The 18,063-nt window shown below is 41.5% G+C and overlaps 2 protein-coding genes across 2 annotated transcripts in view; one reads left to right on the top strand and one right to left on the bottom strand.

Annotated features, from left to right (window-relative positions):
- LOC138956232 (cerebellin-3-like) overlaps window positions 1-1,265 on the top strand; it is a 2,495-nt gene extending 1,230 nt beyond the window's left edge. The window contains exon 2 of the mRNA XM_070327646.1: window positions 1-1,265. This exon is cut by the window's left edge and continues 83 nt beyond it. Within this exon, the coding sequence (XP_070183747.1) occupies window positions 1-336 (336 nt within the window). The 3' untranslated portion in view covers window positions 337-1,265.
- A 5,421-nt stretch (window positions 1,266-6,686) lies between these two features.
- LOC138959033 (uncharacterized) overlaps window positions 6,687-18,063 on the bottom strand; it is a 15,862-nt gene continuing 4,485 nt past the window's right edge. The window contains exons 3-8 of the mRNA XM_070330397.1: window positions 17,769-17,911; window positions 16,091-16,261; window positions 14,986-15,122; window positions 13,613-13,719; window positions 11,901-12,178; window positions 6,687-10,456 (exon numbers count right to left, since the gene is read on the bottom strand). Of these exons, the coding sequence (XP_070186498.1) occupies window positions 10,441-10,456; window positions 11,901-12,178; window positions 13,613-13,719; window positions 14,986-15,122; window positions 16,091-16,261; window positions 17,769-17,911 (852 nt within the window). The 3' untranslated portion in view covers window positions 6,687-10,440. The remainder of the gene's footprint in view (window positions 10,457-11,900; window positions 12,179-13,612; window positions 13,720-14,985; window positions 15,123-16,090; window positions 16,262-17,768; window positions 17,912-18,063) is intronic.

Raw genomic sequence — 18,063 nt, forward strand, 5'->3', positions numbered from 1 at the left:
GACGCCGTCACTTCCAACATCGGCGGCGCTTACGATCCCAAGACCGGATACTTCACGGCCCCTGTGTCCGGGACCTACATGCTTTTCACCAACTGTATGGCCGTAAGCTCCACCAGCGAGGAGCCCAGCATTCTGGTGGAAGAAAAAGTTGTAGCTGCGTGCCATTCCAATATGATCGGTGGAAGCACTTCTGAACTGGGGGCCACACTAAGCGTGGTCCATATGAACAGCGGGGAACAGGCTCGGGTCAGAATGCTCGAAAATGCAGAAAATGTTCGTGGGTATTACTGGAACACCTTCGCTGGTTTCCTTGTTCGAGCTGACGTGGCACACTAATCTGATGCGACTAGGATTTCCAGCCGAGTTTTTTTTCCAATGATACATTACTTCAGTACAGGATATAATCTTGCAAAGTTAATTAACTTTCTTATCGATCAGTCGTAGCGTTTCAGCATAATGGCATTTGAACTGTTGTAAATAAACAGCCACTGAAAGCAAGACGTCGAATTTGAAAGTCATTTTTCACGAAAGGCCCACTTGGTTATCATTAAAACGTATTGTCTGTAGTCTTGATAGTATCTCCTTACAGAACTTAGTTTCTGAAATCATTAATATCCTCTTTGCCGTCTATTGTATACTTGCGACATGTTTTTAACTCACAGAAGTTTTATTTTCCAAAGCGCAAAAGTTGGTCTCATTATCAATCAATCAATGAGGCTTATATCGCGCATATTCCGTGGGTACAGTTCTAGGCGCTCTGCAGTGATGCCGTGTGAGATGAAATTTTATACGGCCAGTAATTGCAGCCATTTCGGCGCATATTTACCTTTCACGGCCTATTATTCCAAGTCACACGGGTATAGGTAGACAATTATTAACTGTGCCTAAGCAATTTTTGCCAGGAAAGACCCTTTTGTCAATCGTGGGATCTTTAACGTGCACACCCAATGTAGTGTACACGGGGGGGGGAGTTCGGACACCGAAGAGAGTCTGCACACAAATTTGACTCTGAAATAAATTTCCGCCGAACCTGGGATCGAACTCACGCTGACAGCGGCCAACTGAATACAAATCCAGCGCGCTACCAACTGAGCTATATCCCCGCCTCATAACTTCTTCTGACAACATCGTTTAATCATACCTTAGCCATGTTTTGATCAAATCGCCTTTGAGGTCAATGAAAATAAAGATTGGTTAACCTTGTCAGCTTCGAGCATTTTAAAACTGTAATTTATTGACACTTATCCAAGAACATTTAATAAACAGAAAAGATGCTAGCATGTCTTGACCCGCGCGTCAGTGTGTGTGTTTGTGTGTGTGTGTGTGTGTGTGTGTGTGTGCGTGCATGCGTGCCGCGTGCGTGCCTGCGTGCCGCGTGCGTGCATGCGTGCGTGTGTGTGTGTTGTGTGTGTGTGTGTGTATGTGTGTGTGTTTGTTTGTGTCTGTCTGTTTGTCTGTCTGTCTGTCTGTCTGTGTGACTCTGAGTATCCGTGTCTTTGTCTGTGTCCGTGTGTCTATTTATGTGTCTTCATAAATAATTCTGTGCTTTCCTCCAAAAGTAGCAGGAAGCAGATACTCTCTCAGTTTGAGCAATAACTTCATGTGCGGACATGTTGTCTTCTTAAATTTCGAACATAACAGTTTCACTATTGTCACTGACTGATCCTGACCACAACACGATGAACTGGCAACGTGTGATCTTGCTGACGTTAACTGCATCCGTGGTGACGCAGGGGAGTGATGACGTCAGTCCACTCGAGATGGTTGTTGACGGTCATTCGCGTCAACTGCCCGTGGTAACTGCTTCTTGCTGCCTTGGAAAACAGACTCGGGCAGTAAATACGCATTTTGAACTTACGTTTTTATTTATTAAATCTCTCTCTCTTTCTCTCTCTCTCTCTCTCTCTCTCTCTCTCTCTCTCTCTCTCTCTCTCTCTCTCTCTCTCTCTCTCTCTCTCTCTCTCTCTCTCTCTATATATATATATATATATATGTATTCAAGATTAGAATAGTCCCTCTCTGGGCGAGGGCTGGTTGAAAAGAAGCTCGTTTATATTGCTTATGCCACAACCCTCGTAAAATAAAATTTGATTTGATTTGATTTGATTTGATTTGATCTCTCTCTCTCTCTCTCGCATCTTCAAGACAGCTTAAAAAAAAAGTATATGTCGCACATAATGCAACTAAACATGTGCTGAATGGTTCATCAATTCATTTAAAATGTATGTGCATGTTAAACAAAGTTATAATAATAATTATGCAGATCTAAATTAAGTTATGTTAAAAATTGACACTTTTTATCATTGGAAATTGTACTTAAAATGCAGTATGACAATTTATTTTTAAATTTGTATCTATATATACAGTTATAATGTACATGTATTAAGTTTGATGTGATAATTCTTTGATTATATTGTTTTCTGTTCTTGTTGACCCTATATTAGGGCGAGGGCTGGATGTAAAAAAGCAATATTCTTGCTTATCTATTACCCTCGATAATAAAGATTTTGTCTTGTCTTGTCTTGTCTTGTCTCTCTCTCTCTCTCTCTCTCTCTCTCTCTCTCTCTCTCTCTCTCTCTCTCTCTCTCTCTCTCTCTCTCTCTCTCTCTCTCTCTCTCTCTCGCATAGGGCACCATATGCATGAACAATAGCAAGTTTGTTCTTCTTCCTTGTTGTTATCTCGCGTGCTGTTGGTATTGCAAGCCACTTGGTAATTATTTTTTTTTACATTTATTCAAGTTTTTACATAACGATTTCAGCCTCCAGGAATCGAGGTTGGTCGTGGTGGTGGTGGTGGTGGTGTGTGAGTGTGTGTGTTTAAATGTGTGAGTGTGTGTGTGTGTGTGTGTGTGTGTGTGTGTAGCAATTATGTGACCGATCTTCGTGAAACTTTACAAACACATTCTTCCAGATGATGTTCCCGGGGAAAAAACACAAAACTGTCTTTGATGACGTCAAATCCGGCTTTTGGTGAAAGTTTAGGCTGCATTGTGATGTCCTCATTTTCCAACCAAAGTGAATGAAATTTTGGCCAAGCAATATTTGATTCAGTCTGAACTTAACTATGGGATTGTATTTCACCTGGGAAGCTTAAAAATTAGTCAAGTACTTAATTACTTAATTAGCTCATTAAATTTGCCATTAGAATCGAATTTTCGCAAACAGACTAAAATGATTGCAGTGTATTCCTTATCTTATTCTGAATCCACAGATATGTAGAGGTTACATGCCGAGACTCAGTGATTATCAAAAATAATGGTCGAAGTTAGCGGATCATGCAAAATGCGAGCTTCAGCGAGCTTTTTCATGACCGCGAACTGAGACCATTAATTTTGATAATCACTGAGACGAGGTATGTAACCTCTTTATTCCTCCTTTCTTCAGTTATTCAAAGAAAAGAGGAGTTTTTGTGCGAAAGTTTGATCGAATCATATTCACCCAACCAGTCTACCTGCGCAGGCGATCGATTAATGCGCGGTTGTATAGTTCCGTGCAAATCATTCAATTTTGTTAACACTTCTTGTCAGTTTCCATGTTTTGAACTAAAATCAAGTACACAGTTATGTTGTCATTCTGCTGTGGCGGTAAAGGCAGATAGTGTGTGTTCTCTTCATGTTTTGGTATTGCTCAGGAAATGTTCTTTCCTCGAATGTGACTAGCAGACGAAGTTTTACACCCGTGTTCCAACGTTAACAAGAAGAGCAAACGCTCGATCGAGTCACTTTCGCAGTTCTGAATATTATATGAGGCATCAGATGGACAGGAAGAAATTGCTATTCACAACACAATACAGATGTAAATAATTTGATGTAAAGAATAATCCTATAAAGTTTGAATCAAATCCGATGAATAGTTTCAGAGATATGATATTTCAATTTTTTTCCTTCAAGACATACCTGTGACCTTGAAAAAGGTCAAAGGTCACCAAAGCAGACGTCAAAGTGTAGAGGTCACTGGGAGTCACGTTCACATAAAATTTGAGCCCGGTCACTTTTATAGTTTCCGAGAAAAGCCCAACGTTAAGTTGTGTGTTGCCGAACAGAAAAGGCTAGTTATCTCCCTTGTTTTTCTGATAACGTTCGTAAAAGACTACAGATGTAAATACTTTGATGTAAAGAATAATCCTACAAAGTTTCAATCACATCCGATGAACTTTGTCAAAGATATAAAATGTCTAATTTTTCCTTTGACGCTGACCTGTGACCTTGAAAAAGGTCAAAGGTCAACGAAACCATCGTTAAAGTGTAGAGGTCATTGGAGGTCACGACTAAACAAAATATGAGCCGGATCGCTTTGATAGTTTCCGAGAAAAGTCCAACGTTAAGGTGGTGTCTACGGACGGCCGGCCGGCCGGACGGCCGGCCGGACGGACGGCCGGCCGGCCGGACGGCCGGCCGGACAGACTAACACTGACCGATTACATAGAGTCACTTTTTCTCAAGTGACTCAAAAACTGTACGAATTTCAGTTTTCTGGGGCAAAATAGTGTATGAAACCGCTGCATGTTCTTTAAGTTGATTAAATGTTTGCAATTGATTGCGTGTGATCTGTTTATAAAATGAAATATTGTTGAAAACTGACCGTCGGATTGCAGCCGGTCTTGTCGATGCAGCCGAAATCTGGAAGGGGAACTACTCGTGTCGCTAACAAAGTATGAGAGTTACTTTTCCTTGGAATCTTGCTAGCGATAAACGATTGTGCACGGCAGATCTGAACACAGGCGGAAGGTATCGTTCACTGGACCACTACTTCCATAGAAAGACTACAAGGTTTGACACTCACTTCGAGTCGTCTGTGTTCTTGGAGTCGCTTCCTGCGGACAATTTTTTTTGTTCAAGACGGTTTGCCTCTTCCTACAGTCTGTGTTAGGTCAAATAAATACAGTTGAATGATTATTTTAACCGTATGTACCTTTAATTTTCAGCTGCCGTCCGCTCCAGGTTGTTTTTAACCATCATTTGGACGAATGTTCGTTTGCGAACCGCAACCCTGTAGCTGGTAAGAAATCATGCATCCCGCACCGAATATGCATACCAGTGCTCATTGGTCTAAAACATATGTAAATATTGCAAGCAAAGGGAAGCTACCCACGGGAGTTTCAGTTTAGGTTTTTGGCATAACAACGGAATAACCAGTAACCGTGAACGGAAGCGATGCAGACGATTTCAGTCGACCAATGAAAATAATCATCGAATATCCAGTTATTATATAACCAATGATCGCATCGGACTACTATCTCCTCGGACATACGACGATCATCATTCGCACAGGGTCTAAGTGGTATGCCGTTGACAGACACGTTTGGTCGCACAAACTACGGTTTAAAAACATGCAGCGGACAGGCAGCTAAATATAAAAGGTACAGATAGTTAGAACATTCATCTATCACGGCATTTGTAAGGTTACAAAGATTCTTAACATTGGCAATTATTTTTTGCATAATTTTTTTCTGAAGTTAGTGGAGCACGACTCGAAGCTGAGTGACAAACCTTGTAGTCTTTCTATGGAAGTAGTGGTCCAGTGAACGATACCTTCCGCCTGTGATCTGAATTCAGAAAACAACCAAACTCATGGATTTTATATTGAGATTCATCTGTTCAAGCCTGTAGTTGCTGGTTTAAATGCGGTATGGTTGTATTGTTTGCTCCAGAAATGTATATTTTGTACTATTAGAGTGTTCTGAACTTTTGAGTCGCAAAAAGTAGATCCACAATGTGTACAGTCTCTACCCATGAGCTATCGAGGATTCAGGCCCGTTGTTGGGTAAGTGATTTTGGTTGTTGGGTAAGTTACCGAAAAATAACTAGCCCTACAAGTTTACAGAGAGAAAGAAGCAGAGGGGGGAATAAATAGATATTCCTGTTTGCTCAGAATGAAAAGAACATCGGTGTATGCAATCCGTCTCGGTGTTCGGGTTCGGAGAAGCCGAGTCTTAACTTCATGTAGTATCGGTGATGACAGGTGTACAGTGTTGATGTTTTAGTTTCAGGCCGTCAGATTGACTCAATGTTTTGATATCGCTTCACACAACTGGTTTTATCATTGCTGCTGCAAATCTTTGAATATGTTGCACGCGTTTGAAACAGTTTTGCCCTCATCAACAGAAGCAACTGAAACTATCGTCGCCTTCCACGCCTATCACCCTACCGACAACTTCAGCGTGGCTTCCCACGGCACCATAGTCTACGACACCGCCACCACCAACATCGGCGGCGCCTACGACCCGAAGACTGGATACTTCACGGCTACTGTGTCCGGGACCTACATGCTCTTCGTCAACTGTATGTCGACTAAAAACACCATGGAGGAACTCAGTATTATTGTGAATAACACTATCGCAGCTTCATGTTTTTCGAATTCACTGGATAGCTTTGAGCAGGGGAAAAAGTTTGGGTCAGACTTGCACAAAATGCAGAAAAGGTCCGCGGTATACGCTGGAACACCTTTGCTGGTTTTCGCATTGGAGCAGATGTATAGTAGGTCGGATCATTTCGCGTTTCTGTGTGATCGGCACGTGCGTCTTTGTGGTCAGGATTTCTTTCCTCATATGTTTCAGAGAATGAAGCGATCAGTCATTGTCAAACGATAGGAAGACGTAAGTGTTGTTCAAGCCAGATTTCTCACCGTCATACGCACACACCTTAAAATATTGCACAGACACACTCACAAGCGGCAAAACGAACAGATTTCGGTCAAGTTTTCATTATTCTCAGTAAAGTGTACATGTATACATATATAAATGTAAAATATTGCAAATACTGAGCATCAAAGTCCATCACTAGGTTAAAAGCATAACAAGGTTCTGACAATCTGGTCATCGTCGATTCTTTTTGTAGCTTGCTTAAAAAACAAAACTCAAATGAAAATAATGAAGGCAGGTAGATAAACATGAACAGTGAATCAAGTTCCACTGATGAACGGAAAGATGACATGAACGGATGAAACTGGACGGATGAACATATGAATTAGAGCGCGAAGCAGGCTGCCCATTTCGTTATTTGTGTGTGTGTGTGTGTGTGTGTGTGTGTGTGTGTGTGTGTGTGTGTGTGTGTGTGTGTGTGTGTGTGTGTGTGTGTGTTTGTGTGTGTGTGTGCGTGCGTGCGTACGTACGTGCGCGTGCGTGCGCGCGTGTGTGTATATGTATGTCTGTCTGTCTGTCTCTCGGTAGTCCGTGAGGACATGTTCTTCGTGCTGAGTGAGTATATATGACTGTTTGTGCGTGTGTACGTATGTCCGTAGCGTGTATGTACACATGCATGCATGATCCTGTAAGTTTGTCTGATCAGTCTTTCTGTCTCTTCTTCATATCTAAATGTCTGTCGCAGTCTGAGTGAATGTCTGTCAAAATGTGGGTAGTCTTTGCTGTCTTTTTAAACAGATTATTTTCTGAAGCCAGCTTGATGCAGTAACTTCTAACAGCACAAAAACTATGTGACCCATTCGTCGATGGAGTAAAAAAAAAGCAATGCTAGAGCAGCACACACATGTTTTGCGTGCTACGAACATAATCATTCAACACACATGTAAAAGAAACAAAAATCTGCGAGGATTTTCCTTTCACATGGTTTCATCAGCAGTCCCCTTCAGTAATGAACAATATGTAGTTGAAAATTGGTATTAAACCAATATTCTTGAGAAATCATCTGTTCTAATGAAGACAAAGAAAATGTTCAAGATCTACAGGAATTTGTTTAAAAACCTGGCGTTTACTGACACCAACAAACAATTATTTGGAGGACATGAAGACATAGATTGTTTTTTTTTCTTCTAAATAACCTACGCGTAAAAATATAAATCCATGGGGGAAAAAGTTACTTGAATGGATTGATATCCGATTTCCTCTCTCTCTGTCTGTCTCTCTCTCTCTCTCTCTCTCTCTCTCTCTCTCTCTCTCTCTCTCTCTCTCTCTCTCTCTCTCCTTTGCGTCTGCGTCTCTTCTTTGAGCACCATGTCAACGTTGGCGGATTTTTTTACAAACTGCCACTCCCTTCCACAACGAATTTGCAAAAGCATATATTGACAGCCTTAATCTAGCTCCTTCTGTACAAGTACAGTAATCCTACCTCTTGTCACCGAAAGAGACTGCCGTTGACACCACGTAAAAGAGCCTCTGTCGTCAAATATTGAAACAAAAAAGTAATAAATAGAATCACAAAAAGCCTGTTGTCGACGAAGCGTAAGAATGGGGAAAAAAGTAGGACAAGAAAGGAAAGGGAAGCGGGATGAGGGGCGACAGAACTGGGAAAGAAAGGGTAGGGCAGGGATGTGACCCAGGGATCGCGAGATAGCCAGTGTGAAAACCAGTATGATATCTTTTAAAGTGCGAATTCTGGTTCTCACTGAAAGCGATTTACTCTGTTCCGTCAACTAGCCAAGCCAAGTCTACAACACAGTGATTGCATTACATTTGTCGTCAGAACAAAAACTGTATAAACAAAATATCAACCGGTGTGACAAGTTGCCGATTTCATTTTTCAATATTCTGAGATATTTTTTTTTATATCCATAAAATATCGGAAATGTTTGGTTAACGCGATCCCCGTGACACAAAGGATTTTGCAAGCAGTGCACATAGCCAGGCATAAGGCAAATGATCAATCTGTAAAGCACGTTGGCACAGCCAACATCAAGTCACTGTCCACAAACAAACAGTACTGGGAAAAAAATTGCAGTCAAGCAAAACAATGACCTTTCTGTACAAAAGGCCTGTGATGAAGATAATGAATGAAAAGAGTTATTAATTGTTGCATTTCAGTCAGAAAACGTATGACAGACTGAACGTAAACGTATTGTCGTTCAAAGTCAGAGCAGAATGAAAGAGCTACCTACTCAACACAACAATGAATTGATGATATCGTAACTGTCGTAGTTTTTGTAAGTAATTCTGTGTTACTGGCAGCTTACAAGTGACCACTTTTGGTGAACAAAACCAATTAAATAGAAAAGCTCGTGTCATAAAATTTCTCTCATGACAAGAGCAGTAGAAAATTGAAATCGACACCTTTGTCAATTTGAAAAATGTAGGGAAGGATTAACCCATCTTAGAAACATGTCTAGCATTGACACGTTCACTCTGGCGTGTTGACATAATGTATTTAAAAGGAACACATCTGAGAAGGCCCTCACATCGGTTCCAAAGTTAACCTACAATATTCTACGTTACAAATAATGCCACAGCGCATGAGGACTGTCCTCACATTGCAAAAGCAAGTGTCCTAAACGATTAATGTCGTAACTTGAAACAGACAAAGGAAGAGCACTCTTCGTGAGGGTTATTTGGGTTAATGTCACTGAATTATTTCCCTTGTTTATGTACGTGAAGCGGATACCAGGCTGCCGCGTCATAGATGGCGGGCCCGCTTGCCGCCAGGGGACGCTTCTAGACCACGTGTGTTTTTTTCAAAACAGAAGAGAAGCTGCGCACTGAAGCGTATTCACTGACTTTGATCGAATTAATTACCATAATTATTTATGGTGCGTTTTTGAGTAAAACGTGCCGTTACATTAAGGTACAGTGGATTCCCCAGATTCTTCAGATTCGTCAAATTCGGCATAAACTCTACCAAACGGTCAGGTCAATAGTATCCCTTTAAATCAAGTCCGTGCCTGTCGCTTAAAGAGAAAACACAGCCAACACAAATAAAGGTTCATATTTGATTAAACCAAACTAAACGTCGCCTAAATCTAGACATTTTTACTTCACATTGCTATGTCAGTCTGAACACATACAACAAAAATCGACACAATTTGTCAGCCCCCATTTCAATAAAGCCAATGACCTGTGGTAGTCTGAGTCCGTTATGCAAGTCTGATACTATGAACACTCATTATGGAATGCATCTTAAGCAACTGAGTAGTGAAGGTACAAACTGTATCTTAGACGATCATTGCGACAGTAGCATCTGTCGATGGAGTAGCACTTTCTACAGTTCATTTAGGATGAACAATTCTAATACACATGAATGTTGACTAGAGTGAGACAACAATGGTGTTGAAACTGACAAAACGAGGATTCTTTTTAACTAAGATCCAATACAAAATATTTCACAACGCATGTGATCATGTCATTCTTTCACGGACAAGAAAAAAAGGGTAACTGGTGGATTTGATTATGTGTGATGAAGTTCACACAAAGTTGACGAGTACACTCATGCTTGCATGCATGCTTGCTTGCGCGCTCTCTCTCTCACCTGCGCGCTCTCTCTCTCTCTCTCTCTCTCTCTCTCTCTCTCTCTCTCTCTCTCTCTCTCTCTCTCTCTCTCTCTCTCTCTCTCTCTCTCTGTCGCTTGCTCGCTCGCACGTAGGAGTTTGGTCCAGTCAGTCTCCTTGCACTCCCCAGCAGTACGTGATGCACGTGCCAGCAGCGGCAACATCATGGCTGCGGCCTGTGTCGCGGTCCTTCATTGTCACGGCATCCATCACAGCAACTCCTGTCTACTGTCATACTGCTTCCTCTCTGGAACACACAATATGCCTCTTCTATCAGCAACCACCATGTTTTTGGCAGATATGAGGCAGTGTAGAGACAAAAGAAACTTGCACTGTTGCAAGTGATTTTTTCGACGATTTCAAACGGCTGTAAACAAAAACAGATTTGTGGAAGATATTTTATTAGCTTACGATTAGTGCATAGATTTAAATTGTTGTCTTTTTCTGCCTCTTCGTAAATGGTGTAATACGGGGTAGGGGTGAAGTGAGCGACACGTTTGCCTGAGATCACGACTGACTTTACCCCTACTCCGTATAACACAATTTATGAAGAGGGTAAAAAAGACAACAATTAAAATCTATCAACTAAGCAACGAAAAAATCCTTTGCAACAGTGGGCGCGATTGTGGCCTCTTACTGTAAATGATTGCTTAAACGAGAAGGAATATATGTTAAAGTGATACTACTCATTTGATACCAAAGCTGACAGCTACAGGGCACTTACTCAGAGGTAAACGACAAGAAATGCTACAAAAAGGAGGAGAGGGCAACACGTGATGACAGACTATATCATTAGCTAGATTTAGAGACAAGAACAAAGCCCACCACTTTCTCTTCACCACCTCATTTTCTCTTGCCCGCTGGGATGCGCGCGCACAACGAAACTCAACAGTGCGTGTTAAAAAGTATCGCGGTTTAGACTGACGCCAGCAGAGAAGTTCTGTTCGCAGAAGAAGCGCGATGTGCGATGTGTGTTATGTGCGATTAATTTGCAACCCGAAGCTCTACTCATACAATTTATAACTGTTCAAAGTGAGACAGTTCACAAATTAAGGTCTCGACAGTTCACAAATTAAGGTCTGCCCTATTAATATAAGTATTCTATTTATATTAGGGAAGAAATAGAACTCGAAAGTCGTGAAGCGGCAACCAGCTCCGGGCCGCCATCTTTGATTTTCCCAAGCGCAACCTAGGCAAATGTATGCTACAGAAATGCAGTGAAAGATCGACTTTAGCGTCCACTCCAGACCTCAAAGTAGGAAGATATGAACAGTTAAAATAACGATCAGGTAACCTATATCCAATAGATTAAAGGTTTCCATACAGAAATAACCAAAACATGATGACAAAGTCAACGAAAGTAGATTCGTAGAATCGCCCAAATCAACGAAAGTCGTTTGTGTTTTTGGTGTGAACTTCGTTTCACCGCCAACCGGAAATGACGTGTACGCAACATTTGTGATGTAGCACTTCCTTATATGGCACGAAACGAATGTGGTTGGTTGAAAAAAGCCTGTACTAAATAAGCCTAGTATCGTGATAGAAGCGTCACTCCCTTCAGGTTCGATCATCTTTTCGTATGAACAAAAAAGTAGATGCACAACAATTGACGCTTACAGACAATACCAAACAATTGGCTTCAACGTTTCAAAAGAGTTCCAAATTGGCTACCTCTACACTGGTATACTTACATTGTCAACCTGGACGTCCCTCCATCCTCTTTCTCCACTTCCACCTCCAACTCGATCTGTTTTTCCGACCAGGTGGAGAGGGGTAGAGACTCCCCCGCACCCTCTTTCTCCTTTTCCTCCTCGCTCTGCGTGGATGACGTCAACGGCTTTGATGACGTCTCTGTACCCTTTGTGACGTCCTTTTCGTGTTTACAGTTCCTTGAGGACCATGAGGACGTCTTCCGAGAGGACGTCTCTCTCTTGTCTTTCGCCGAATTCTCCTCCATGGACGTAGTTTTCTGTAGTATCCGACAAAGACGGGGACAAAAGGGTTTAGCAAATCTGTGGCGTGAGGGAGAAAAGATCTTATCTGTCTACACCACCTGCATATCTATATGTTTCAGCTTTTGATGTTTCTTCCATCTCTCTCTCTCTATTTGTCTTGTCTGTCCTTACGTTTGTGTGTCAGTGTCTCTTTTTACATTTAGTCAAGTTTTGACTAAATATTCTAACATGGAGGGGGAATCGAGACGAGGGTCGTGGTGTATGTGTGTGTGTGTGTGTGTGTGTGTGTGTGTGTGTGTGTGTGTGTGTGTGTGTGTCTGTCTGTCTGTCTGTGCGTGTGTGTGTGTAGAGCGATTCAGACTAAACTACTGGACCGATCTTTATGAAATTTGACATGAGAGTTCCTGGGAATGATATCCCTGAAAGTTTTTTCATTTTTTCGATAAATACTTTTGATGACGTCATATCCGGCTTTTTGTAAAAGTTGAGGCGGCACTGTCACACCCTCATTTTTCAATCAAATTGATTGAAATTTTGGCCAAGCAATCTTCGACGAAGGCCGGACTTTGGTATTGCATTTCAGCTTGGTGGCTTAAAAACTAATAAATGAGTTTGGTCATTAAAAATCGGAAACTTGTAATTAAAATTATTTTTTTATAAAACGATCCAAAAATAATTTCATCTTATTCTTCGTTATTTTCTGATTCCAAAAACATATACATATGTTATATTTGGATTACAAACAAGCTCTGAAAATTAAAAATATGAAAATTATAATTAAAATTAATTTTCCGAAATCGATTTAAAAACAATTTCATCTTATTCCTTGTCGGTCCCTGATTCAAAAAACATATAGATATGATATGTTTGGATTAAAAACAAACTCAGTAAGCTAAAAAGAATAGATATACAGAAAAGCGTGTTCTCCTGCTCAGCGCGACCACTACCGCACTATTCTGCATGGCTTGTCGATTTCACTGCCTTTGCCACGAGCGGTAGACTGACGAAACTACGAGAATGTGGTCTTGGTGAAAAAAGCAGTGCGTTCAGTTTCATTCTGTGAGTTCGACAGCTTGACTAAATGTTGTTATTTCGCCTTACGCGACTTGTTTCTTCTTTTGGTTGTGATGCTCTCTCTCTCTCTCTCTCTCTCTCTCTCTCTCTCTCTCTCTCTCTCTCTCTCTCTCTCTCTATTTTATTGTGTGTTTGTGCGTGTACAGGACAGGAAGAAAAGGCCTAGCCTTAAATCTTAATCCTTGTAAAATAAAGTTCAGTTCAGTTCCGTTCCTTTCAGCGCCTTGGCTCCGCACACCAATTACCCACTGTCAATGCCTCATTGATTTTCATCAAATAGATTTTTTTCTCTCTCTCTCTCTCTCTCTCTCTCTCTCTCTCTCTCTCTCTCTCTCTCTCTCTCTCTCTCTCTTGTAACAAGTACGTGTTCCCACCTTTGGCTGTACTTTACATACAATGTCGTGGAGAGGCAGGAATATCCCATGATCCTTGTTACAGAAGAAGTAACGCTTTCCGTTGAAGAAGCCATCATGCCTCCCCACTGAAAAGAAAGCAATGTTCCAAGTTTACCCTTGTTTTTCACTAATACACGTGATAGTTTTGTTTAAAGCCTGATATTAATGGGCGAAGTTGGCTTCGCGAAGTCTACTTTACGAAGCTCGCTGCACGAAGCTATGGCGCTGATTTTTCGTGAAAAAAGACTTTGCTAAGTCTTCTCAAAGTCAACGTCGGGCTAAACAAAGGAAGGCCTGAAACCTCCTCTCCCGTTAAAGGCACAGTAAGCCTCCCGTAAACCATCATAGATACTGTCAGGCTTTTACACACAGTACAAACACCCTGTCATTTAAACACTCACCGCTTGAGAACATCCTAGGTGCCCTCCGTAAAGAGCGAGCAATTTTCAAAGAATTTATTTTTGCGTGGTTTATCTTACCCCTGAGCCATCGTGAACCCGTGTGATCCAGTTTCCTTTTTTCACAATTTAGTCGTCAGTTTGTAATTTGAATGCGACTCGCTGTAAGCTTATCTGCAATAGCACGTTATTATGTACCTCTGAATCTAAACGAAACAAACGGCTGTGATTCACAAGAACTCTAGCGATGGCTTTTGACTGTTCAGAGGAACTGGCGATAGGCATAAACCGTCGTCTGCTACGAGAACCACGACCTTGCGTGACCCTGCTTCCGGGCTTTTCTTTTTTCAAACTTTCAAAACTTCGAATTGAACTGATCTTGTCTTGATGAAAAAAGAATTCTTTTATGATTTAAGAATGTTTGTGTAACAAGCTGTCAATTTATTATTTAGATTTTAAAAGTTAGGTCTAGCACCAAAATGCACCACGGTCCGATTTTGTTATCAGACAATCCGCAAAATAAATTCTTTGAAAATTGCTCGTTCTTTACGTAGGGCACCTAGGATGTTCCCGTTCGGTGAGCGTTCAAATGGAAGGGTGTTTGTACTGTGTGTAAAAGCCTGACAGTATCTGTGATGGTTTACGGGAGGCGTACTGTGCCTTTAAACTGCAAACAAAGTATTATTCTTACATGACACATGTCTAAACAACAAGTGAATTTTGACTAGTCTAGTACTAAACCGAGGAGAGGAAAACTAAAACCAGCCCAATACTGACGTCATTAATTCATTTTTGTTTTTGATTGGTTGGTTCTTAGCCGCTTTTGAATGGTTAATTTCAATCCCTTGTTTACACCCTGATTCTTGGCTGATTTTGGTCATTACAACCGCTGCTGGCCACTCATGAACGTCAAATATATGACAACTTTCATTCAGAAAATGAATGTCCTGGTACCTGGCGCATCAAGCTCCAGGCCGACGAAGACCATGTTGGGTTGACCGATCTTGTCCAGGTGACCGATGTAACGGATGCGTCCTGTTCTCTCCCCCTTGATCACCACGTGGTCACCCAACTGCACCTTTAGCTTGGAGCTGGTGACAGAACAATGTCAACAAGTCGCGTGAAGCCATATCAAAACATTCGGTCAATGTGAACCTTGGTTGAACCTGTTAGGCCTGAACCTAAATCATCAACACTGAAAACCAGTCATCATCGAGACAACTATAGTAAGGCTTGGCTAGCCAAAGACTGAGACCAGTCATGCTCGTCTCCGCGAAGAAAGCGAAAGTGAGTACCTAAATAACCTAGTTTATTTAATTGTGAGCACTTTTTCAGATTACAAATATCTATATATTTTTTTTTAATTCAGGAATTCATAAGGAATGCAATGCTGTCATTTTTAAATCTGAACATTCTATTATAATTACAAATTTGATGCATAAGCTAATTAATTATTTGTTAAGCTTTTGAGCTGAAATAACATGCCATAGTCCAGACTGAAACAAAAATTGCTTGACCAAGATTTCAAACAAACTGGTTGAAAAAGGAGGTCGTGACACTGCCACCTCAACTTTCAGCAAAAGCCGGATATGACGTTACCAATATCGCAAAACAATAAAAATAAAAGGCAGTCGAAATATTGTATAAGCCTTACAGAAGGTCACGAGTGATTATACTTCATTTGAATATCCTTCTCTCGCCAGTATATGTAATCTGCGAAAGTATCTAGCGTACTGCAAACGAAAAAGCATGGGCGAATATTGACTCTAGAGTTGGCCAGATGAGAGACAGAACCTTAAGTCCTGAAGCAGACTGAGAAACGTTATACATAGTGGACAACACCTTTTAAGACCTCCAAGCATGTTAAATAATCCGGTTTGAAAAGGGAAGGAGTCTTACATTGGAGGTCAATTTACACAGGTTATCAACACAAAATATTACAAAGCAACGTCTTAAAAAGTAGGAATTCTTGAATTGGGGGTGTGGGGGGGTGTGGGGGGGTGTGGGGGGTTAATAGGGGTGTTCCACTGTAGCGTAGTTTTTTGACAAGAAGACTGACTTGACAGGGAACTTGGGCAGGTCCTGGTTGAGCGTGTGGGCCAGGGATGCGTGGATCTCCCCGCCCATGGCTTCGTCACAGGCCGTGCACTTGCAGCCGTATAGAGGCTCTGCGTACAGCACGCTGCCTGGCACTGGGGCGAACTGACAGTGTAGGCGACTCCTGCTGCTCCTGTCAGACATTGCGTGCACTGATAAGACTAATGCTGTTATGGCTATGGATGCAAGAACACAATCAAACTTCGGTCATGGTTTTGACTGAATGATATGTCTCATCTGTGAAAAATGCCTACTGCCTTTTCTATTGACCATATTTCTTACACGTACATTTGTTTTCGAACACTTCTCATCAAAGATATTTTTTTAATCTAATTCGCAAAAGACATATTGTTCGCCACTGAAAAAATCTAATTAAAATACTTTCCGGTTAATTTATGTCAATGGTTCCAAGCGATCCAGTCCCTTGGCTTAAAAACTGTAATCAGCCGTGCAAAGTAATGTGTAAGTTTATGGGTAGTATCGAATAACCATACAATTATAATCATTATATAAGCATCTGTTTTCAGTGATAGGTATTTTGTAAGTTGCAAATTGCTGAACAAACTTAAAATCTTCAGAATCAGAAGCTAGATCTCGACATCATCAAGTTCTTATTCCAGCTGGTTTTCTGTTAATGGGTGATTTAACTTAGTCCCAGACATCGACAAAACAAAACGCACAACAACTGCATGTAGTCTGACCCTTTGAATATTCATTCATACTTTTACTATTTTACGCTTCTTCCTTTTCTTTAATGCGTCGCTGCTCATTGTATTTTTTTTTTTTTCTCTCGAGCTCAAATAAAATTCACCAACAATACGAACGTGAGCACGTGTAACCAGTGCGCTGCAAAGCAAAGTTGAAGACCTGTGGATGGAATGACAATGAGACATTTCTTCTTGGTTACACTTTTTTCATATATATTTTTCAACCACAATCAGCCGCCTCACGCATGCTCCCTTTAATCATCTCACATGGTACTATCAAGATTATACGTCACACAATCAATGAAATATCAGAAGCAGGTTGTACGCCGTATAACCGAATACTTAAGTGAAATCGTCTGTCTGTACCCACGAAACGGTTGGTTAACACATGTTGGTGCGTGTAAGTGTGTGTGTGTGTGGGAGGGTGTGTGTGTGTGTGTGTGTGTGTGTGTGGATGTGTGTGTGCACGCGTGCGTGTGTGTGTGTGTGTGTGTGTGTGTGTGTGTGTGTGTGTGTGTGTGTGTGTGTGCGCGTGTGTGTGTGTGTGCTTGCGTTTTTTGTGTGTTACTAAACCCCCCTGCCATTCTAAAATTCATCAACAGTTATTCGTTTATAAACTGCTTTTTCAAAATGAGTGTGTGTGTGTGTGTGTGTGTGTGTGTGTGTGTGTGTGTGTGTGTGTGTGTGTGTGTGTGTGTGTGTGTGGGGGTGTGTGTGTGTGTGTGTGTGTGTGTGCGTGTGTGTGCATCTAAGATCTTTGTGTGCAAGTGTGATTGTGTATGTGGCACATCGGACTGTATGTCAATGTTTCTGCGACCTGAACCAAGCGAACCCACCCCACCACCCCCCTCCCCCCCCCCAAAAAAAAAAAAACCAAAAAAAAACTATCCAACCTTAGCCTCGTCGTCCTCATGCTTCACATATGTTTCTTACCCATTGAGCGAATAGTGTCGCTTGACAATGACGCTGTGGGGAGGGTCCATGGGAGCCTGAGGACGCTCGTCCATGGAAGTGTCATCACAGTCAGTCTCCACCTGGTACTGCTCACGGCAACACTCGCGTGCTAGCTGATTCATCTGGGACACAGGCAGTCAGGGATCAGTGCATTTACACATGTAAACACACACGCACGCAAGCATGAAAGAACGCACACACACACACACACACACACACACACACACACACACACACACACACACACATATATATATATATATATATACACACA

Source organism: Littorina saxatilis, linkage group LG2 (genome assembly GCF_037325665.1).
Source record: "Littorina saxatilis isolate snail1 linkage group LG2, US_GU_Lsax_2.0, whole genome shotgun sequence".
Taxonomy (NCBI): Eukaryota; Metazoa; Mollusca; class Gastropoda; order Littorinimorpha; family Littorinidae; genus Littorina; species Littorina saxatilis.